Source organism: Carassius auratus, unplaced genomic scaffold (assembly GCF_003368295.1).
Source record: "Carassius auratus strain Wakin unplaced genomic scaffold, ASM336829v1 scaf_tig00026159, whole genome shotgun sequence".
NCBI lineage: Eukaryota > Metazoa > Chordata > Actinopteri > Cypriniformes > Cyprinidae > Carassius > Carassius auratus.
The window spans coordinates 1-23,696 of record NW_020525494.1 but is presented as its reverse complement, the minus strand read 5'-3'; the positions used below and the strand labels follow the sequence as shown (position 1 = coordinate 23,696).

General features: G+C 36.3%; 1 protein-coding gene across 2 annotated transcripts in view; it reads left to right on the top strand.

Moving 5' to 3' along the window:
- Nucleotides 1-23,686, top strand: part of LOC113078631 (glutamate receptor ionotropic, NMDA 3A-like) — a 62,101-nt gene extending 38,415 nt beyond the window's left edge. Inside the window, exons 2-6 of one of the 2 annotated variants that reach the window (XM_026250952.1) lie at nt 7,934-8,562; nt 15,893-16,985; nt 19,387-19,532; nt 21,129-21,239; nt 23,667-23,686. In XM_026250952.1, the coding sequence (XP_026106737.1) occupies nt 7,934-8,562; nt 15,893-16,985; nt 19,387-19,532; nt 21,129-21,144 (1,884 nt within the window). In that variant the 3' untranslated portion in view covers nt 21,145-21,239; nt 23,667-23,686. Of the gene's footprint in view, nt 1-7,933; nt 8,563-15,892; nt 16,986-19,386; nt 19,924-21,128; nt 21,240-23,666 lie in introns of those variants that run through there. The other variant, XM_026250953.1, reaches the window with a different exon arrangement.
- The last annotated feature ends 10 nt before the right edge of the window (nt 23,687-23,696 follow it).

The window sequence follows — 23,696 nt, the reverse complement described above, 5'->3', positions numbered from 1 at the left end:
TTGGGGCTAGGCTGACGGAGGTACAAACTGATTTTCTGAGTGGAGATAGAACTGTAAAGAACTCCTGCAGAAATGGGCCTGGTATCTGGTATTAGTCTAGGTGTTGGGTCTTGATCTGGATGATTTTCTGTTTACTATTCTAGGTCTTGAAGACATTGGCCTACAACTTTGGTCTAGACAATACAGCAGTTTTGCAGACCAAGTGGTCTTCATAAAGTTGTCACAGACTGTCCTGGAATGTATTATTTGTTTGTGAGGCTAACTGAATGCTGATGTCGAGCTGAGTTTCAATAATGAGACAGAACCAAATTGCCTATCACAGCTATGCAGATGATACCCAGATTAATATAGCCTTATCGAGAATGACTACAGCCCCACTGACTCCGTCTGCCAATGCATTGATGAAATTAATAGTTGGATGTGCCAGAACTTTCTTCAGTTAAACAAGGAAAAAAAAACTGAAGTCATTGTATTTGGAAACAAAGAAGAATTTCTCAAGTTGAATGTAAACCTTGACTCTAGGGTTTAAACAACTAAAAATCAAGTCAAAAATCTTGGTGTGATTCTGGAGACAGACCTTAGTTTCAGTAGTCATGTCAAAGCAGTAACTAAATCAGCATACTGTCAAAAACATTACAAGAATTAGATGTTTTGTTTCCAGCCAAGACTTGGAGAAACTAGTTCATGCCTTTATCACCAGCAGGGTGGACTATTGTAATGGGCTCCTCACCGGCCTTCCCAAAAAGACCATTAGACAGCTGCAGCTCATCCAGAACCAGAAGATCTGAGCATATCACACCAGTCCTCAGCTCCTTACACTAGCTTCCAGTTACATTTAGGATTGATTTTAAAGTACTTTGACTCGTTTGTAAATCACTCAATGGCCTAGGACCTGAATATATATTGCAGATATGCTCACTGAATATAAACATAACAGACCACTCTGATCATTAGGATCGAGTCAGTTAGAATTACTAAGGATTCACACAAAACAAGAGGAGTGCGCTTTGAGCTATCATGCCACCCACAGCTGGAAGCAGTTTCCAGAAGAGATCTGATGAGCTAAAACATTAGACACATTCATATCTAAACTCAAAACTCATCTGTTTAGCTGTGCATTTACTGAATGAGCACTGTGCTACGTTTATGTAATCATTTTTACGTTTATGTAACATTTCAAATACATTTTTTAATCATTTTAAAAGTTTTTACATTCCTTGATTTATTATTGTGATTATTTGTAATGATTATTTTACTTCCTTTTATGCAAAATACTAATTATCATTGTGTATGAAATGTGTTAAATAAATAAACTTGCCTTGCCTTTCTTGTCCTGAGTCGTTGAAGAAGCGTCTCTGCAGTAATTCAAGGTAACATAGAGGCTTCTTACTGAGCAGTTATGCTTGAGCTTTTCAACCGTGTTGTAGTTTTACTTTGCTAAAAGAATCTTGTGTTCCAAATAATGTATTTTCTTGACATACCCATTTAGCTGAAGACTCAAAATATTTGATCCAAGTGTATTTGCTGATTAAACTTTTCTCCCTGGGTTGCGTTCTTGTAATCACGATGATGCACTGAGAAGGATGGAGTCTGAATTGGCAGAGAGAAATTCATTTACATTTACATTCACATTTATGTTCCTGGCAAACGCTTCTTACCAAAAAACTATTTACAGAATAGCAAAAAGGCTGGTTCACACTGCAGTGTATTCTGGCCAAGAATACTTGATCAGAGTGGAGTAAAATGATGTAAAAAAAAAACAAAAAAAAAACACATACATATTTTGATTTTGTACATTAAAGTGTATCCTGTTTAATTTTATTTTTTCTGAGAAAAAAATAATGATTGCCATACCTTTTTACCATGATTTACAGAAAACCCACTAAAACGTTATTCAGTGTAAAAATAGTTCATATAACAAAAAATAAGCATATAGAACAAAAATCATTAGATGACATTAAAAGTCTGTTTAAGGATCATGGTACAACCTAGTGTTGTCACGGTACCAAAATTTCAGTATTCAGTACCGATACCAGTGAAAATCCACGGTTCTCGGTACCAAAGCAAAACACAAAAATATGCTAATTAAAAAAATAATAACTTTTTAGCACTAAAAATAAAACCAGTGCCATTCTTTAAACTTATTTACAATTGTGTTTAAAGCTTTTCAACAAGTTATATAGTTATGAAAAACAGTAAACAAGTTTCACCCAAATTTAATTTGTCTTTTAATTTATGAAATTTAAACACATTTTATTTTTGGTAAATAAAAGGGATTTGCTTTTAAAATTAAAACATTGAAGAAATAATGTGATTTATTTCTTTAAAAAATAAAGTTTTATAAATTTTTTCAACAGTAGTAGCAGTATCACATACATTTTACTAAATAATAGTAATATTTCTAGCACAATGCCATTTTAACTGAACTTAAGACTGGTGGTGATGCTTAAGATTTTTTTGGTCATTTAGGGTTTCTGTAAAAAAAAATAGTAATAGATCATGCTAATTATTATTAAAATATAATACTACTACTAATTCTACTATCATACTAATGTATATACAATGCATTATGAATTGATGAGCTGCTGGGTTCATGAATATTAATCAAGTTGTCTGCGTTCGGTCAAACTGATTTGCTGAAATCAAAACAGGGACGTTACTATTCAGTGCCAGCCAATGAAATTTCCATTTGCACATTAGCTCCGCCCCCTACCGGAGAAACCGGTATGTCTTCTGATTGTTCGAAAATAAATATAAATAATTCTAAATGAACTGCGGCTTAACATTTACAGATACTGGTCCATATGGAGATTTGATTTGATTAATTTATGCTAACTTTGACAAATTCCATGACTGTCCGTATTAAAATGTAAGTTTCATTTTCATGACTGGATTTTGAGATTTTGTCCTCATTTTCTGCTTCGCGGAAATCATAGCGCTGAACCGGGTTTGAACGGGACCTCGGTACTACCGGTACTTAAAGAAACCTGGTACCATTACATTTTTTTAGTACCGACTTGGTACCAAAGTACCGGGTCTTTTGACAACACTAGTACAACCTGCAAAAACAAATTCACTGTCATTTGAAATCTTCACCAATCTTTGCCATGACCTTCAAACCAAGACAAAAGTCACTTGAAACATAAAAGCTGTCACATTACTTGCATTTAACATGCTACCAATGTATATAAAACACTTAGTGGGACATCTCGTCTCTATTGATGATGAGCATTTCCTCTTTCATGAAGGAAAATTTCTTCAATACATCATCCTCGTGATAATCAATATACAAAAAAACATCTTGTCCATTCCTCGTGGCTGCCTTCATCCTGTTATGAATTTTATAAAGGTTTGGGGACAATTTATGCTTTCACATCCTATAGGGAAATGATACAAAAATGTTTCTCTTATGCAGAGTCGGCATTAGCCGTAAAGCTTCATAAATGTTGATTAGATGTTGTTATGATGGCAGCACTTCGCATTATGATGGCAGCCTGCAGTATTCAAATATTCCCCTTTCTCTGTCTATTACCATAGTAATCTCACTTTTTTTGATTACATATGCACAAGTTTGCCTGATGTAGTCACGATACAGGTACACAGTCTGTTAGTTGTTTTTGCCACTGCCTCCGAGCTGAATTGCATGTAAAATAGTTGCGTAATTCGGCTCTTTGAGTATCTATCTGGACATTAGTGATTTGAAACATTTCTACTGCAGAGCCTGAGGGAACTGCTGCAGCTCGGGCTGAGTATATCATGTTTTATGTGAGAAAGGACAGAGCAAATGAGCAGAAAGCAGAATGAGTTTTGAAAGCCTCCGATGTGTTTTAGTGTATAATATATCAATGATCATTATTGAGAACGGCACTATAGTCAACACAGAAGACAAATACATCTACGCAAACTGCTATAAATTGAAAGTAAACATTCTGTCATCTCTTATGTTTATATTTATCCATCAAAACAAATCGTAATGCTCTGAATACAGTCGGTTCCTCTAGAAGACTATTGTATATATTTATTTTTTGTGAACATCCTCTTATATTACAGCAGCATTCAGATGGACACAAGAATATAACAGGAGACGTCTTCAGAATAAAGCAGGTGTCTGACATGGTAGAAATGTAAATTTATGGCTGCTTGCTGTAGTTATTTGCATTTTGGATTCCTGACTCCTTTAAGATTAATGAATCTCCTTCAAATAACAGGTACTGAAAGGCATCTGCTAAACATTAATCTCAAACTTTCTTCCAGGTTTCATTGGTAAATTATCATTTTAAGTTAAGATGAACTCATAAGTGTGTGTGTGTAATATGGGAACAAATATGCAGTAAACATTTAATAAAGGCTCTATCATTTCATTATTATCATATCATCTTGTATCATATACCATTCTGGTATTCTGTTAATTCAAACAAATTCAATGAAATTAAAAACAGCATATACTGTACTGGTGAAGATCAATGCTTGTATGTTCAGCAGATCAGTCATTTCCTGCAGTATTCAATCTCTCATTGAGAAATGCTGTGTCCAGCTTCATACCTGCTGTAAGGCCAGTGTTGCATGCTTTATTCACACAGTGCATGACAGTATGTTCTAGAAACATGCTGTACACTACATGGCAGCATTATAATATATCCTGACAGAATTAGACAGCTTGCTGTTCAGTTCCTCTCAAGGGAGCATCCTGAAACCTGAGCTCTTTGATACAATAATATGCTATCATATTAATAATATATATACAGTGCCCTCCAAAGATTTGGAAATGCCCTAGGCAAACTGGGGTTTTGGACAAAACCTGCACAAATCTTCATCCTATTTTGTGATGAGTTTGTGAAAAAAAATAATGCATTTAGAATACAGAAAACCTCGCTGAAGAAAAATCTCCTTAAACCAGCTAAGACCGGCAAACCATTTTAGGCTTATTCAAGCATTTTTATTTTTCATAAAAAAACTGGATTGTTCTAATTTGTCTGTTGTGTACCAGTATTGGTATCCAAACATTTGTTGGTAGCCACTGACTTCCATAATATAGAAAAAATACTATGTAAATCGTTAAAACTTTCCTTTTGTGTTCAATCGAAGAAAGACATTCGTACAGGTGAGGAAATTATGACAACATTTACATTTTTGTGTGAACTATGCCTTCAATTGACTATCAGTCTGTAGGCTATAAATGTGACCTGTTAGGTCTTTTTCTTCTATGGAACAGAAAAGAAGATACTTTGAAGAATGTTTTAGTCCCATGAAAGTCAATAAAATCCCGACAACAACACGGAACCTGACTGCTGAATGTACTTTTCGAGGAAACTGGCTAAAACAATTAAGTAATCTGTACTAATAACTTGAATTTAGTGAATTTAACTTAAAATGACTGTTAATACACTTATACATTTTTTACAGTTAAATGCACCAAATTCCAAGTTGATTTATGTTCATTTGAAATCATTGTCATCAGTTGATGTCCAATTACTAGTAGTTTTATTTTATTTTTATTGCCTGAACTAGAAAAAGCAGATAACACAAGTGCATTCTTTTTTATTTCAATTTAGAAATTGGCATTTTAAAACACGTAATCAGAATGGATAGTTTTATAAAACATATGCTGCAACAGTACAAATCAAACACTTGCTATCTGGAGCTTTAGCATGAATATTGGGAAGTCCGTTTTACACCGCAACAATAGCTGGACCCCATTGATTTACATATTATGGAAAAAATACTTAAGAGAGTCAAAGGGCACCAGAAACTGTTACACATTCTTCTAAAGATCTTCTTTTTTTTTTTTTTTTACAGTAGGAAACAAACTCATATAGATTTGGAAACAATAAAGGGTAAATGATGACAAAATTTAACATGGTCAAAAAAATAAAAATAAAATTTGATAAGTTTAATTAAAGCAAACAAAAACAAATTCTCACCATGACCAAAAAACTTTAAACAACTGTACATGGTCTCTTTTGGATGCATATGCATACTGCACTGGATGTTGTGATGATGATAATGCTGATGAGTCCCAAGTGACTAAACCCAACAGCTGCAGGGACTTGGAGTGAGTTGATTTGGGTCCCATCAGTTCAGCTGCATGTGCAGGGACTGCATTAGACACTAGAGCAATTTATCCTCATCTTCCAGAGACAGGTGCTTTGGTTTCTGTGCTTCAGTCATAAAGCAATTGTATATGTACTTTATATGCACTACACATGTGAGGGTTGTGGGTAGTTTCATTTAATCAGTTACTATGATTATATAATCCCTCTGTGTAAATTGCATAATAAAACACTTTGCTTAAACTTTGATGAGTGTGAAATCATATAAAGGGCTATTTTGTTAATTTGCAAGATTAAGAGGCCACCATAAATTTCCCAATGGCACATCTTACCCCAACTCTTTTCCCAAAGTGTTCTGTAGCTCTATACATCTTCATTTTCTGTGCATGTCTTCATCATGCATCTCACAGTATTCCCAACATACCCTCTGAACTCTTTACGGAGGTCTTTTCTGTCTTGGATCTGATCTTTGGTTCAGTAAACCTTGTTGAAATGCATTGCATCATCAATTGAAATCAGACCCTTGATTTTCTCCGGTTGTATTGAGAAACTTGGAAAGAGGTTTTTTTGTGACTCACAAACTCAGAATAGCAGGCTGTATCTCCTGTCAATGTGGTCTGGACTCTAGAGGGCCACCGCGTTAACACGTCAGACAGGTCAAGGAATAAACGTTGGCCTTTTGATTCAGACTGTCGATACTGAGATGAGTCAATCCTGAGATGCACATCCTGACTGTGTGCAATGATCTGTGTTTAACGGTACATAAGTAGGCGCTGAAGAGCTATGGGCCGTTTCTTCTGCATGCCATTAAAACTGCTGGTGTAGCACTGTCTGTCAAGCCCATGCTAGAGAGAGGAAATTTATTACAGCCTTTGGTTTTATGGTACAAAATCAATAGTGCAACTAGCAATATTGTGGAAGGACATGCAGAACTGTGGCCAAGAATACAAGATGGCGGGAAATGTGCCGTTATTTCATGTGAGTGGCATACTGACGAGGAAGGAGAGAACTTAAGGAAGAGTGAAGCTGAAAGGATGTGGACTCTGATGAAGGAAGCAAAGCACTTATTCTGTATTTGACCTTAAGGGGGACTTAAATTTTCAGGGTAAATTGCCATTTTAATGAATAACTTTGGACTTCGGATACCCAGAAGAAAATGTAATTGCTCCATGGTTGCTCTTTCTAAGCTCTGGTGTATTCTTACACATTTTGAATCTATTTATACTATTTGAGCTACAAAGTCACATTTGGCAGCTATAAAGACACAATAGAGCAAAGCAAATTCATAAATACAAAATAAGGAATCACAACTGCAAGAAATTAGGTTGCGAGAGTCTTTCTTTCTCAACTGTGAAAAATAAAGACAAAAAAAGTTACAATTGCGACATTTAATGTCAAAATGAAGAGAAATAAAAAAGAAGATAAAAAGTCACACTTGTGATATCTAAAGTCATAATTACAACACAACAATTGAAAAATATGGAGATAAACTCAAAAATGTGTGATAAAATGTGTAATAAAGATATACTTATCATAAATTCATATAAAAAGTCAATTGTCAGACCCAAAGTCACAATTATGAGAAATAAAGATTAAACAACTGTGAGAACTAAAGTCCCAATTATGTGAAATAAAGCTAAAAAGTCATAAAAATGAGATCTATGATCACAATTACAAGTAATAAAGATGCCATTTTGAGAAATTCAGATAAAAGTCACAATTGTAAGACTTAAAGTCACAACTATGAGAAATAAAGGCTGGTGATTGTGAGATCAATAAAGATGCAGTTAAGAGTTATGAGCTGTAACGTTGCAGTTGTGAGATATAAATCACATTGTGACCTCAAAGTCTGATAATCTTTCTGTTGCCTCCTTTATCTTCAGAATCGCTTCCACTTGCAGATGACAACCCGTATTCCCCCGTCAGGACTGGTGGAGCTGCTTCTAGCTGTCCTGCAGCGCAGCGGCAGGGAGGAGAGCATGGCGCTGCTTTGCCAAGGCTGGGAGGACGCGGGTCTTTTGGATCTCCTGAATCTTCAAGGCCGCTCCGACTGGGGACCCTTACACTGGCACCTGCGGGCCGCTCTGAACCTGTCCCACAGCACATCTCACACGACTAACATTTCTGACTTCCTGTCTGAGCACTTTAATCAGGACCTTTCTCCACCCGCCTCGGTCCTGCTTTTCGGGGCTGACCCGGAGTGTGCCTCTTCCGTTCTGCGCAGTGCGCATGACCTTGGGCTGACATTGCCCACATTACATTGGATTATGGGACATCCCCTTAGCCCAGACGCCCTTCATTCTATTGGTCTGCCTTTAGGACTGTTGGCCTACGGAGAGGTCGACCGCAAACCGCTGGACTACTACATCCGTGATGCCCTGCAGTTGGTCAACCGAGCTGTCACTGCGGCCACAGTTGTACGGCCTGATCTAGCCCTCATCCAAAATATGGTCAACTGTTTTGACAAACCCAACAAACATGAGCTGCCCTCATCCGGACAGTACATTGCCAGGTAAATCCATATTATCTCATTGTATCAGCTGGCTCAGTGCATTCTCTTTTAAAAATGGGTGCAGGTCCACAAAGTTTTTATTATTTTTTTGCCGTTTTAGCCTTTAATTTGATAGGACAGTGTAGAGAGGACAGGAAGCACAGTAGAAGAGTGAGAGGGGGATGGGATTGGTAAACATCTGTGAACCGGGACTCGAATTTGCACACCTGAAACAAAACAAAGCTTTATGTTGATGTGCTGCCCACAAGGCTATCGGCACTGACTAAACTAAAAATAAAACTCGGCAAGCACCAAATGCTAGTAAAAATAAGCGTCGGAGAATATACATAACCACATTAATTGTCAGTTGGCCTTTAACATTTTTACTTATTTTGACAATTCCTGAGAACACAATGCGGTTTAGTACAATTATCAAATTGTAAAAATTGCCTTGTAATTATATAAATATTTAATCTGATACTTTTAATGCGCATTTGAAAATGCAATGTGCATGAAACATGTTCTTAAGTTTGGAATGAGAAGCTTCCCTGTGGTTTGCTGCCAAAATATAAGCTATTTTAACAAAAGCCAAGAAAAACAAGCATACATATTAGTATTGTAACTTTACCATCGTTATAGATAAACTACCGCATCATGAAATAATTTACAGCTCAGTGGTATTATTATTATATACATTTAAAGGAATACATCATGGAATAATGAACAGTTCAATGGTATAGTGATATTTATTGATTTGTTCAATTTGTATTATTTGATTAAGTAAATAAGTTATGTAACAAGTAAAACCCCTTTTTTTCACTAGAGTTGAGTTCCAAAAGTTAAAAAACATTTCCAAAGTTCCAAATGATGTACTTCTCACTGTGCACATACACTGCACATTATACTCATAGAGTGTATGCATTCATCTCAAGTGGAAAACCTACCGTTTGAAGCATGTGTTGTTATCCATTCTACTACATAAAGCTGTTTAAAGCATTTCTTGGCCCCCTCCACAAAGCAATGCATTATATTCCATAAAGTATCCAATTTTGTTGTTTCAGTTAAAGAAGTGTTGGTAATTATCCTGCTACTCTTAAGAACACACTATACACACATCTTTTACTACAAAATGGAATTTAACAGTGCAGAATTGTGTGAGATGGGAACAACATGACTACGCTAGTGTACTGTAGCATCAAAATGGCACCATCCCAGACCACCATATAAATTAATCTATTTATTCATAGATTCTTTGGAAAAGTTGCATGCTTTATTCATATGCTGCAGAGCCTTTTTTGAAACACGCATGTCAAATGTAGCTCTCAACAGCAACAGCCTACACCCTGACTGAAAAGACAGCAAGCTGTTCAGTTTCAGTTTTTTTTTTATGTTTTGTGAAACAATGTTTCAATACATCTGTTTAGCTTTTGTATCGAGGTAAGCTTGTAGTCAGAAGAGGGTGTACGCATTAGTGTATGGCATACTCACAAAGTAAGGGGTCTTCTTTACAGCATTATGAGCCAATTAAATTATGAATTAAATTACAAGTGATTTTCCTCTTCAGAGAATCCACATCAAAGTGAAACATATAAAAAAGATAAATATAAAACAGATATAAAAAGACATTTTGAAGCTGCGTACATTCGAAACAAAATAATTAGATAAACAGTTAGTGCTTTTCCACCATCAAGCCAAATGGTTACAGATGCTAAGTTGTGCCGTTTTGTACCAAACCAACTTTGATACAGTTATAGTTTCTCTTTCAATGGAACTGTAAAATCAGTGTTAGAATACATGTAAACAATTATGAGTCACTAAAGCCATTAAACCAGCACAGATCTCCCGTCCTAAGCATGGTTTGCTAACTGCGCTGAAGAGTTACACAGGTAATCTTACTGAACTGTGTTCTACTGACACTGTGCTCTGAACCAGAATGATTGTGTAATGTGTCATTCTCAAATGTGATAATTAAAGTTGCATGTTGATTGATATAATAGAGTGCCAGTATAAAAAAAAACCTTGCAAGCATACTGGGGGGAAAAACTTGCCTGTGCCGATATTTCTGCAAAATGATGTTACAGTGCATGCTTCTTGACACTTTCAAAGTTAAATATCCTTAGTATTATTAAAAGTGTGTTCAGTTTTATTTTCTAAAACAGAAGAATGTGGCAACATTTTATTACATTAGTAGTTTTATGTATCAGCACAAAAAAAATCATGCACTATATAGTAGAAGTGTTTTTCATAACAAAGCATTGTGCAAGGAACTGCTAAAAAGGCCTTTATTATTTTATAATCTGCCTGTTTCATTATCATTTGTGTGAGCAGGAATAAAATTGTTGGTGTTTCACTACCACTTGTGATCATTTCAGCTGAAAACTGCAGCAAGTGAGCCTACGCTATAAAACAATATACAGCACTGCAAAAGTACTTGTAAGTGGGAACTTCAAAAAAAAAAAAAAAAAAAAATATATATATATATATATATAATATATAATAATATATATATAAATAAATTCCTTTATTTTCAAGGGATAGTTCACCCAAAAATGAAAATTTGATGTTTATCTGCTTACCCCCAGGGCATCCAAGGTGTGGGAGACTTTGTTTCTTCAGTAGAACACAAACTGAGATTTTTAAAACAAAGCATTGCCGTCTGTCAGTCTTGTAATGTAAGTGAATGGGAATCACGGCTAAAACAAGATTCAAGATTTTTATTCGTCACATACACAGCATATATAACAAGCAGTGAAATGTGAGTCAGGTCCGCTCCATGGACAGTGCAATTATTAAAGAATTACATAAATACATAAATATAGCTATGAAAGAATGAATTAAAAGTAAACAATAAAAATATAAGAATAAAATATAAAAAAGATGTATACTTTAGAATTAAATATAGAATGCAAAATAATGTGCATGAGAGTAAACTGTAGTCTTAAATATTAAGATGTGCAAACAGGTTGACACTGTCAGTATGTTAATGTGTAGAGAATGATGAATATCTTACTGATAAAGTGAATATTAAGGGGAGACATGAAGATGTTAAGAGGCTGGTTTTGAGTTTATAGAGCACAATGTACTGTATTAAAGGGATAGTTCACCCAGAAATGAAAATTTGTTTATCTGCTTATCCCCAGGGCATCTAAGATGTAGATGACTTTGTCTCTTCAGTAGAACAAAAATGGATACAATAAAACTAAAAATAAAACATACACAAACAAAACCAGAGAAGAGCTTTATTGCCATGCTTGCGCATACAAGGAATTTGTTTTGGTGACATAAGCTTCCAGTTAACAGAGTCAACAACAACAACAACAGACAGTTGGCCAAATGGTTATAAAATAAATAAATAAATAAAAATGTGAAAATATAAATAGACACATATTGAAAAATAAATCGAAAAATAAAGAAATTGTATGACCATTGACACTCTATCTACAATCTCAATTAGGAGTGTCAATGGCCCACTTAGAGAGACACTTTTGTTTGTGTATGTTTTTTTATTATAATTTTTTAATGTTTTAGCCATGATTCCCATTCACATTCATTATAAGACTGACAGACTCCGTTTTTGTTCTACTGAAGAAACAAAGTCACATACATCTTAGATGCCCCGGGGATAAGCAGATAAACATCAAATTTTCATTTCTAGGTGGAACTATCCATTTAATACAGTACATTGTGCTCTATTATTACTTTTTTTTTTCTTGCAGTGTACTGTTGGCTTTACTGTGACAAGTCAGATATTTATAGAGCATAAAATAGCTAACAACTTGCTACCCTGGTAAAAAATTTAGGTTATTGTTTGAAAATAGTTTTGAAATGCTTATAATGTTGAAATGGTTAGCTTTCTTCTTGTGATAATAACATTACTTAAAGGCTACAAAATAATTTCTTAGAACATTTTACTAACTTTTCCACCCAAAATATAACATTATTTGTCCATTTATTTTTAAATTTTTTAAGTCAGTAATTTTTTGTTATTATTTAGAATATTAATTTAATGTTCTAAAAATGTTTCTTGGAGTATTCATCACATACAAAAAACATCAAAAGGACATTCTGAGAATGTTGTTGAACATTCTAAAAATGTTTCTTAAAGTATTCATCACATACAAAAAAACATCAAAAGAACGTTTTGAGATTGTTGTTGAATGTTTTCTTTCAATGTTTTAGAACCTATCTCAAATATTATGTTATGAGAAAGTTCTATAAACATTCCTTTAAGAATGTTTTGTCCTAACAATTTTATAATTTGTAAATAACTAAATAAATAAAAGATGAAAAAAGTGAAAGTTCCCTGTTAGGCAGCTAGTGCTACTGCTTTTATACTGCTACTATTTTACCTGTAGTACATCCAAACGCTTGTGTTGAATGCCACAATTGTGCCACCTCATGTTTTGTGGTGTGGACTCTAAGATGTGCTATTGTTGTGCTAAATGAACTGCTCTTTCAAATGGATTGGAATTTCATAATAAATAGCTGGTTAGACAAATTAGATTCTGGAAATTCATCGATAATGGCTAAATAGGAATAAAATACACCAACATTCACTTTATTATTTGTCACATATTTTGAGAGACTAAATTGTTTTGATGTTTTATTCTTAACCTTCATCAGTAGAACATCCTACCATCTGGATGAGATATCCCAGACAGCTAGTGTCATGCTAAAGGACAGGCACATGGCCACTTTCTCATGCTGCGACAAATTACTGGTGTTTGCCCAGACACTCAGCTGGAATGCAGACATGCTTTAGAGCTTTAAGCTTTATTTATGACTTCCCCTCAGTTGCCTTTCCCTGAGGAGGGATCACTCTTATCAAAAGCTCTGGCACCCACCTACCACGCAGGCCATCATTTTGTGTGGATCATGCCAGCACTCTGCCACACACCACTATATCTCTCACAACAAACAGAAGTGAAATGTGGCTGTGTGGGAAGCCTGGGCCTCTCATCACAACAGGATAAGGCTGAAAATCTGCCAACCGGACCCTAACATGCTGCATAATGCCGGACGATTGCGAGGGCATTGCTGCGGGAGAGTGATACATAGCTCTGCAGCTCATGCAAGAATTTGCCTGCATTGTAGCACTAAAAAAATGTGCAAAACTTTGCTCTTTTAACAATGATTTTGCAAATGCATGCATTTTCTTACCTTAAGGATATAAGCAAGTGAGGAGATTATTATTAGACAACATTATCTTGCCCACATATGACAGTTCAGTCATAATGTAGATGACTATTGTTATTCAGAATGATGTTCTTTTCAAGAAAGTTTACACAGAGCGATAAGACTATATATATTTTTAGAGTCAGAGTGGTCAATATTCATTATCCACCTAGTAACAGGCTAACTTTTTTATGCATGCATGTTTACACAGAGTAAACCTTTCTAATGCCGAAATGTCTGTTTGATTGTAGTGAATATATTTAGATTTGCAGAAACAATTCACAGTCCCCACTTCACAGAGGTTTTGTGCTGCATTTCAAATCTTTTTTATTGGTGGTGTTTATTAATATCATGGAGTAACAAAAGGTATCATCATTGTATTGAGCTACCTTTTGTTGGAAGCTTTTAGAAAAGATGAAGTACTTTAAGTAAAGTCACAACAATTTCAAAGTAGCTTCACCTACAGTGCACAATTTGATTATTAGAAGTTATAGTTCTGTCTCACATTATTTTACCTATTCCTAGTCTACTAATAATCTAGTGAGAAAGTTACTTATAATATAAGTAGAATGTCTAAATTGGACTTGACTCGAAATGAAGTGTTAAAAAAGGAGCATTATTCAGGATATTTAATTTTTTTAGTCATCAGTTCTAAAAATGTTTTAGCAATCTAACCCCTCCCCCAAGCCTCTGCCAGCTCTCTTTTCAGTATATAAAAGATCATAACGTAAGAGTATAATCAAAGAGGGCTTTTAAGTAAATAGCAACATGACATTCTAACACACATACTGTGTTTTTGATGTCACTTATATACACACTGTTAATCGTTGTTTGGTTAAATTGGACCATTTGACTTCCTGTGACGGGTAAAACTATGAATAAAGGAGCTAAATGACATGTTAAGCTTCACTCCTCAGTTTTTCATTAACTAACACAGCATTAGTCAAATGTCATATCTATTATTTATGACTCTAGACATTAATCTTCAAACTCAATGTCAAAGCATTTCCTTAAGTGACCCGAGCTGCGCACCAGTGCAGCAGCCCTGCCGACCGAGTGGCTGTAATTCTGAAGAGTGGAAGGGGGTTTCACAATCAAATATATTGCTCTGTGAAGGCAACATTTGTAGTTTATGGTGTGACGGATGCCAGACTGTGTCAGTCATCCAGCTAGGCAGTCCCTCTCCCAGGCCTTCCCCCTATCCCGCAGTCACATTTTCTATCTGTTTTGCTTCTGGAGAGGATGAAGCTAGCTTAACCTGTGTTCGATCCTGTTACTTACTCAAACTTGAACCAGACTCTTTGTCTGGGTTCCCCTTGAGTAATTTTGCAGGGCTGATTAGCATAGGCCTATTAGCTCATGTTGGCATATGTTGTGGCTGTGACATAAACATCTTTGTTAACTGATGGCCTTTCAAAATTTTAATAGACCCTTCGCGGAGAGTTTGATTGACAGGTGATCTCACCAATAACAAAGCCAAATCTGCCAGTTCACATGATCAGTTATTGAAGTTACAAAAGTGATTTAGTCAAGAGTACTGAGAGATTTTCTCTCTTTTGTTGTTTGATTAACATGAATGACAGACAAAGGGAAAATTAGACTGCTGTCACTTTAGCTGCAATGTACTGTTACACTGTTTTTTTTTTCACTTAAGACCTGAATTACTGTGTTTTACAAGGATACTTGCAATGACAGACATTTTGACACAAACAAGTGTGTGTATTTAGTAATTTAAGGCCTGTAAAGCGCCAAAAATAACTTGGTTCAATACATTCATGCTTTGTTAGCACCATCTTCACGTGTGCATGCCTCTCTGACAGCTCGTGCATATAGTGAAAATAGTTCTCTTTTGCTGAATTTTAATGGCTTAAAATTACTTGTTTTTAAACCTCAATGCTTAATGCGTTTTTTGTGACCACGTAGCAAAGCAGCGTTATGTGAGCATGTAACCGCGATAGAGACGATATTCCAAAATCTCTACCAGTTGACAAATTGCTTTGTGAAGGGTCAATTCTGGCATCCATTTGCCACGGTGGTTTTATTCTTCTGGAAGGTTCTGTCCCAGTTGAGCAATTTGGCATGAATAGGAATGCTAATGCATAGCTTTCTCCAGGTGTTATTGACCATCTACGCCTCTTTCAATCATCATCTGACTCTTGTATTCTTTCACCCTCAGGTTCCTCTCTAATACATCCTTTGTAGGGTTGACGGGCCCTGTCAGCGTTCAACGCAACCTCTCCCGTGTACTCACCTCTCAGAGGGTCCACATTTGGAGTCTGCGCCGTGATGCCGTCGGTCAGCCCACGTGGGTGACTGTAGGCAGCTGGGAAGGCGGTAGGTTGGATGTGGAGGAGCAGGGATTATGGCAGGGATCACCTCCTCGGCAACGCACTGAAGGCCAGATGGGCAGGGGGGGTCGTAGATGGCGGGCCAGCTTTCCCGTGTCGGGGAGTCGTGTACGGGTGGTCACTCTAGTGGAGCACCCATTCGTGTTCACTCGAGAGGTAGATGAGGATGGGAACTGTCCCGCTGGGCAATACTGTCTAGATGCAGGGACAAATAACTCGGAAACCCTGGACCACTTGTACACTGAACGTGCTCAAGGCAACAGCAGCTTTTTGCCACCGGATTTCAGCAAGTGCTGCTATGGATACTGTATTGATCTGCTGGAGAAGCTGGCAGAGGACATGAACTTTGAGTTTGACCTGTACATAGTTGGGGACGGGAAATATGGAGCTGTCAAGGGTGGACAGTGGACAGGGTTGGTGGGTGACCTGCTGAGCGGGGTGGCCGATATGGCTGTTACCAGCTTCAGCATCAATTCAGCTCGCAGTAAAGTGATTGACTTCACCAGCCCGTTCTTTTCCACGAGTTTGGGCATACTAGTGCGCAGTAAGGACACAGCTGCACCCATCGGAGCGTTCATGTGGCCGTTGCACTGGTCCATGTGGATGGGCATCTTTGTGGCGCTGCACATCACAGCGCTCTTCCTCACCCTCTATGAATGGAAGAGTCCCTTCGGCATGACGCCTCATGGGCGAAACCGCGTGAAGGTTTTCTCCTACTCCTCAGCCCTCAACCTCTGCTACGCCATCCTCTTCGGCCGCACAGTTGCCAGTAAGACGCCCAAGTGTTGGACTGGACGTTTCCTGATGAACCTGTGGGCCATATTTTGCCTGCTGGTTTTGTCTAGTTACACTGCAAATCTGGCCGCAGTTATGGTTGGGGAAAAGACCTTCGAAGAGGTCTCTGGAATACATGATGCCAAGGTGAGATCCTTAAAGATGCTTCGCTTTAATTTAAGGTACATTTTACATCAGGAAAAAAAGATTTCTCAATAAAACCAATTCAATTTATGGATTTTGTCAGTGAAGCTATTCTGCTCGTCGCTAAGCTTAATTGTTAAACACCATTTTGATATTGCATGGAAAATATGTTTTTTATGAAGATGAGTTTGTCAACTATGTAATGGACAAACTGCATGGATTGACAGGTAACATACAGTGCCCTCCATAAGTATTGGAACAGTAAAGACAAAATATCTTTCTCTGCTGTGGAGTCAAGACATTTGCAAATATTATTAAAAGATGAATAAGCGACAAAGGTCTTTTTTTTAGGTCTTTCGACACACACATGTTTTACCAAATAAAAAGGACAATACTTTTAGAGTTCATCCCACTATTTCATGTGAGCATAAGTATTGGGACAGTTGAATTTAAGGCAGAAGGAAAAGAGTAAAAGCTAAAATTTAGTAGCAGATCCCTTGCATGCAATCAGAGCAGTGAGTCTGCAACCCATAGACATCACCAGACTCTTGTTCTCATGCTTTGAAATGCTTTTCTTCCAGCCAATTGCAACTGTTGCTTGTTTTGGGGAGTATCTGTCTTTAGTCTTCCCTTCAGCTGGTGAAATTAATGTTCAGTCAGATTTAAATCTGGAGACTGATTTGGGCAATCTAAGATTTAATTATTATTTTTTTCCTGATAAAGTCCTTGGTGTTTTGGGTCATTGTCCTGATCCATGAAGTGCTTTCTAATGAGTTTGGTGGCATTTTCTTGACTATTGGTTGCCAAGATGATTTTGTACCCTTCCAAATTCATTCTGCTACTGCCATCATACATTAAGTCATCATTAAATGAAGAGGTCCTGTATTAGAGACAGCTATCTTTATCTCATCGGTCCATCAACTCTATTGGCTCACATTTGTGAAGAATCTTGTCTTTCTATTGTTGGTGCTGATCAGAGGTTTGCATCTTGCTGTGTAGCTTCTGTAATTCTGTGTCAAATTCTCCTGTTGACTGTAGATTGACAAAGCATCACCCCAGCTTTCTGGAGGTTGTTGGTGATTTTACACACATGTATTTTAGGGTTCATTTTCACAGCTTTTATGATTTGTCTGTCATCAACTACTGTTGTTTTTCTCAGCCGATCAGGTCGACATTGGTTGCTGATGTCGCCAGTAGTTTCCAAACTCTTGATTTCTCCATATGCTCTTTGTTTTTTCCTATAGTTCTAATTGACTTGTTTTCTTTTAGCATCCAAATTGCTTGCTTTTCTTTCAGAGTCGGCTTCCTCGTCTTCATCCTGGTTTGTGTGTTTCATGATCAAATGCAAGACTTAGAATGCACAAGCAATGGGTATAACTGATAAAACACATTCCCTGCTTTTAATATCTGAAGTATTAATGCAACAGGACACAGCTGAACACTTGTGAGGCAACTGTTCCAATACATCTGTTCACATCAGATAGGGAGATGAAACCCTAAAAATGCTGATCTTCTTAGTTGACAAAACATCTTTCTGTTGAATCACCCAATAATAAAATGTGACATTCTGTAGTTTTGTCTCATATTTATCTTTTAATCATATTTACAGATTTCTTGACTCCACAGCAAACGAAAAGAACAATTTTATCTTTACTGTTCCAATACTTATGGAGAGCACTGTAGTTGACAGTTTCTCAATCAATGGGACTGGCCTTGTCTGGTCAACCAAATATTATTTTCTTGACCAGGTTAACCTCAAATTGTAATATTTATTTGAATTAAAATCATAAAATGATTCCAAACTATAACAATGTGTTTGGTTGGTAAAATAGATTACAGTTTTTGTGAATATGAGTACAACTAAATGTTTTCTTATATTGCAAGAACATTATATTAACATTATATTATAACATTAACATTATATTATAACATTATAAGTCGGTTTATTTTTGCATAGATTTTTGAACGTTTTATTAATTATTTTGAAAATAATCATTACAAAAACTGTAATGGAAGGGACATAAAGGCAATTATGTGTGAGCTTATGGTGTGTTCTCTCTTAATGGATAAAATATGATATTTCAGAAGAAATTTGTTAGGAAAGAAAAACATAATTATCATCAATGGATAAAAATTGACCCTAAATTATTGAACAACGTTGTTTACATTACAGTACAGTGCACAGCTGTTATATATCATAGTTCAAAGAGCAGTCCTATAGCTCAAACAGTAGAGCGTGGCACTAGCAGTGCAAATAACTGATACTTTGAATGCACCGTGGATAAAACCTCCTATATTATATCAATAATTGAACATGTATCATGGTTTATAATTATTTATTTTTTTACCACACTTTGACTCCTAAGACTTTAGCGTTTTTTTTTCCCCCTGCCTTTGGCCTCAGCTCCACCACGCATCTCAGGGATTCCGATTCGGCACTGTTCGGGAAAGCAGTGCGGAGGATTACATGAAAAAGAGTTTTCCTGAGATGCACGAGTACATGCGGAAGTTCAACGAGCCCACCACACCTGATGGTGTCGCCACTCTCAAGTAAGAGATCAATTCATCCAAACAGAATGCATTTGGCTAGCAGATGGCAGCAAGTGCTCCTGGTGTAGTTATACTGCCAAACACTGTTAGCAAAAAGTGAAATTTACAACACATGGGAAAAAAACCTTGTGCAGAGTGATCAATAATTCAAACAGCAGTTGCACCCTGTTCAAAACAATGCAAATGCAAATGCTGAATCTTTTCTCTAACAGTCCCCCTTGACTCACTGGTCTACAATACTGCAGGTGTCAATATTTCGGCCAAATGAATTCAATTTTTGAATAATAAAATGAGGTGTTTGCCTAAGGCAATTTTTCTCTCAGTGTATTTGAGTCTAAGTTCTGAGATTCCCTCTCACTGCTGCTCGCCAGGCGAACCGTTTGTTGTTTCCTGCCAGCTGCAGTGCCACAGTCTGTCACACACATACCAAATTGTGAAGTGTGTTTTTTTTTTTTTTTTATTAAAATTTGTATTTGTTTTTATTTTTCGGCTATATAAAAAAGTGAGAGGAGAGCTGGCACAGCTATATAAAAAAAAATATAAGGAGGAGAATTAAAAAAATCCTATGTGGTTTTTATCTAAAGCTTAATTAACAAGTTTCTTTCCAATGAAAGTAAACCACTTGATTTTTTATTTTCTTTTTTTGGCTGGACTCAAGACTTCTAACCTAGTTTGCTCTCACACCAGAGATGCATTTAGAAGGAGAGGAGAAAATGTTAACATTTCTGAGAGTCGCCGCATCTCACTTCCTTCAATAATTCCTTAGTAGAGTTTAAGTCTATATGGCAGATGGCAGAATTAAGCCTGAAATCATAGCATAGAAGTTGCTTCATTTAATTTTTTGGATGTATCACTCAGAATGTAATTGGAAGAGAACTTAAAAGAGACAAACGTCTTCAAAAGAGTCAAAGATCCATGAAGTCTTTGAATTGGCTGAAAACACTTTAATCCTTTTTTTAATTTTGAGAAGAGGATCAGAGGTATCAGTGACCGTATGTATCGCAAAGCAATTCATTTCTGAAACATTTGGTTTTTTAAATTTATGCCACAGTCTGTCTGCTATTGGCTTTTGACGCCGTTTTTATGCAGTCATGTTTGTACTCCAAATTCAAGAGTTTTTTTTTTTTTTTTTTTAAAGAAACTACTAGTGGTGAAATGTCAATAGCTTTGGCAATGATCATTTTGATTTGTACTGACAACATGGAAAATAACTATTCTTATCAACCACAAGTCGTGCTGCTAAATTTGTTTAATTTCAAATTTGCTGATGGCTGAACTTTTTGATAAATGACGTCTTTTATTATGATTACATTAAGCAAGGGTGGGCAGCTGCCCTTAAGGTGTCACTATCCATTAAAAGTCCTTTTTGGGCTCTATTCAGCTTGCATCTATAGCGTAACTGCTGATTTATGGCCACTGCTGCAGTTTATGAACATTTATCTCAGACAAATGATGTCTGTGTTCCATTTGCACCGGAATGAGATGCACAGTCTGACTTATGAAAATCATACTGTGCATGTTTAATGAGAGAGAGTGCGTGTGTGTCTGCCTGTGTGTAGTTTTGTAGCCCCCCTCTTTTTATGTTGTGAAGGACAGATCCGCCTCAACTTGATGCTTTTATTATGGACAAAGCCCTGTTGGACTACGAGGTGTCCATTGATGCTGACTGCAAGCTGCTGACAGTTGGAAAACCCTTTGCTATTGAAGGTAAGCAGGATGTACAAATTGAGTTAGAACAATTTAATCGGACAGATGATGTAGCTTATGGCTTATTTAACACTGAAGGGATAGTTCACCCCAAAAGTGAACATACTGTTATTGTTTACTCACCCTCATGTTGTTTTGGACCCTACTGACTTTCATTGTATGCAAATGGTAGCTATGTTGAGATCACATGACCAGACATACAGATTGCAATGGATGAAAAGAGCTGAAACACACATGGTCGAAATAACGATACAACCAGGGCCTAAAGCTAACATTTCGCTACATTGTATTTACTTTTATTTTATTTTTTATTTTAGCTAAGTTTTTTAATTAATAATTAACTAATGAGTAAAGGCCTGTTCACACCAAGAACGATAACTATAAAGATAACTATAAAGATAACGATATTAGCGTCCACACCAGCGAACGATATCGTCTGTTTATTCTGAGCGCACGTGCGTCTGCCGCTTTAAATCCTCGAGCTCGTTATAGCAGGATTGATTCTGATTGGATGTCAATGTTTGTATCGTTCATCAGCTGGGAAAAAATCGTTCTGAAAATGATTCCAACGATACCGTTTCTCTATGCCTTTATCGTTATAGTTGTAGTGTGGACTCCGCTATACTTTAATATTGAGAACGATTTTAAGAACTATATCTTTATCGTTATCTTTATAGTTATCGTGCTTGGTGTGAACGGGCCTTAATACTGTTACAATACTACGGTAGCATGGTATTTGTATACCAATATTAAATGTAAAGCATTTAATCTCAATTAGATTAAATAAACCATTGTTTTTCCTATTATTTTTTAAGACAACTTTGCCTCCCTTGAAAAATTCACTGGCATACAATAAATAATTCAAAATCATTACATGATTTGAAATATTTTATCAATCATATGTAAAAGCTAGAGGCAGATCGGCCAGAATACTGGATGATTCTTCTCTGGATGTGGAGAAAACTGCTGTGTTGTGTTATTCAATGAGCAAAATGAGATAAATAAAGTCATTAGAAATCTGGACTGCCATTGGGAGGTAGATACTGTGCTCGAAGGGAATCAAGAGAAGAAAATAGAGACAAATTGGTTAGAAGTATTCAAACTTCACATTTGCATTTTTTAGAATGTATTAACGAATGCACAACTTACAAGGGGAGAAAAAGGAAGAAGTCAACTTGGCAGAGATCTCTCCTGCTGTCATGCATTTTTGTGGGGAAGCCAATTTAAATGCAAACCTGGCTGTTTTCCTGAGCTGCCTACAGGACGCACAGATCTTTCCCGAAGGCGGCACTGAGAGGTGTGCTGGAGGAAAGAGAGAGCACTGGGGAAAATAATTGTGGTCCAGTCTGTAATGATTTCATTTCCCAGGCCTAACCCTGAGCTGGGCAGCAGGGCTAATTGAGCTCATGCCCTGCTCGTGTCGTGTGAATTACATTAAGCCTGTTGTTTCATGTCTCATGTCTGTTCATTCCCCCTCAGCACGTATTATACCTCTGTCTCTGTGCTGGAAGATGTTATGTATGTTTTTTTAATCGATTAATAAGCATGGCCTCATGCATCAGCTGGAATTTAACAGACAGGTCTTGACCTTCAGTTTTGCCCTTAAATGCAGCAAAATTATTTGCTCAGCATTAATGACTTATATTTTAACATATTTCAGTTTTTTTTCTTTTATATGGTATATTATTGTTATTATTACTATAATTAATATTGCTCTGTTCTAAGCAGTAAAACTCATTATTTCACTGAATTTATAAATTCATATTTTTTAAAAATGATAATGGGGTATTTAAGAAATAAACGTGTATACTGCGCACCAAACATATAAGTGGTTATATTGTTCTTCTCCACTGTTTGCTTAATTACTCTCATCAATATAAAATGTAGACAAACATAAATCTGTAAGATTAACTAATGTCCCTTGTGAAAAAAGAAGTACACTTCAGTATACTTTAATAAAGTGTTTATTATGGAAATTATATACTTTAAAAATAATAAGTGAGAATGGAATTGATTATTTTTTTTTTGGACACATATTAATTGAATGTTTATTGCAATTACATGAAAATGAATTATAGTTGAAATAGATGTTAAATGCAGTTAGCTGAACTTTTGCTTTTGACCCACATAAGTATGACTTGAGTAGTTCTTATGGATATGGAAAATTTCATGATCACTGTCGAATGCACTTACAAGCAGATTGAGTAATAGAGAGTATTTTCATTTGTGTGTGAACTGGCCCTTTAAGAATGGTGATTTTACTCCATTCACTCCATTATTTCAGCTAACAGCCGTTTCCTATAAAACACTGAACGAAATTATTTGAAACTTGGTCCAGAGAAAGGCAGTTTAATGATGCTTTGTAGCACATTATGTTTGTTCTGGGGGTGTTTTGATGATTGGACTGACTGAGTGGTTCCCCCTCAGGTTACGGGATCGGACTGCCCCAGAACTCAC